The sequence below is a fragment of the Rhincodon typus genome, unplaced genomic scaffold (genome assembly GCF_021869965.1).
Source record: "Rhincodon typus isolate 14 unplaced genomic scaffold, sRhiTyp1.1 hic_rhity00014122, whole genome shotgun sequence".
Lineage (NCBI taxonomy): Eukaryota > Metazoa > Chordata > Chondrichthyes > Orectolobiformes > Rhincodontidae > Rhincodon > Rhincodon typus.
This window is the reverse complement of record NW_025979760.1, coordinates 3,590-4,232: the sequence shown is the minus strand read 5'-3', so window position 1 is coordinate 4,232 and position 643 is coordinate 3,590. Positions and strand designations below refer to the sequence as shown.

The 643-nt window shown below is 55.4% G+C and overlaps 1 protein-coding gene across 1 annotated transcript in view; it reads right to left on the bottom strand.

Moving 5' to 3' along the window:
- Positions 1-643, bottom strand: part of LOC125482641 (low-density lipoprotein receptor-related protein 1-like) — a gene marked incomplete at its 3' end in the record, with an annotated part of 4,072 nt that overhangs the window by 866 nt on the left and 2,563 nt on the right. The window contains exon 3 of the mRNA XM_048594750.1: positions 282-410. Coding sequence (XP_048450707.1) covers positions 282-410 — 129 coding nt within the window. The remainder of the gene's footprint in view (positions 1-281; positions 411-643) is intronic.

The window sequence follows — 643 nt, the reverse complement described above, 5'->3', positions numbered from 1 at the left end:
TGAGCTGCTAGAATAACAGCAGTAGGCCATTCAGCCCATTGAGCTGCTAGGATAATAGCGGCCGTGGCCCATTCAGCCCATTGAGCTGCTAGAATTACTGCAGTAGGCCATTCGGCCCATTGAGCAGCTAGGATATTAGCAGCCGTGGCCCATTCAGCCCATTGAGCGTGCAGGCAATACGGCACAAGGAGCCCATTCAGCCCACTGAGCCAGGCCTAGCCCATTCCCTGACACCCCAGTCTACCACACCCTCCACCCAGGGCCTGAGGAAAGCCCATTACCATTCTTGGCCTTGCAGGATTTGTTGTCTGGCTGCAAGAGGTAGCCCTCGACACAGCTGCAGGAGTACGACCCATCGGTGTTAATGCAGGTCTGGCTGCACGTCCCATACACCGTGCACTCGTCAAAATCTGATTGCAACGAGGGGAAACAAACGGCCAGGCGGTTAGAAACAACATTCAAGGAACAGACATAGCTCTCATTGACTCCTTACAACGGAGATACAGGCCCTTCCGCCCATCGAGCCCAAACCGGCCCTCCAAATGGCATCCCACTCACATCCATCCCCCCTCCCCCTACCATATCCCATAACCCTGCATTTCCAATGGCCAATCCCACCCTAACCTGCACATCCCTGGGCACT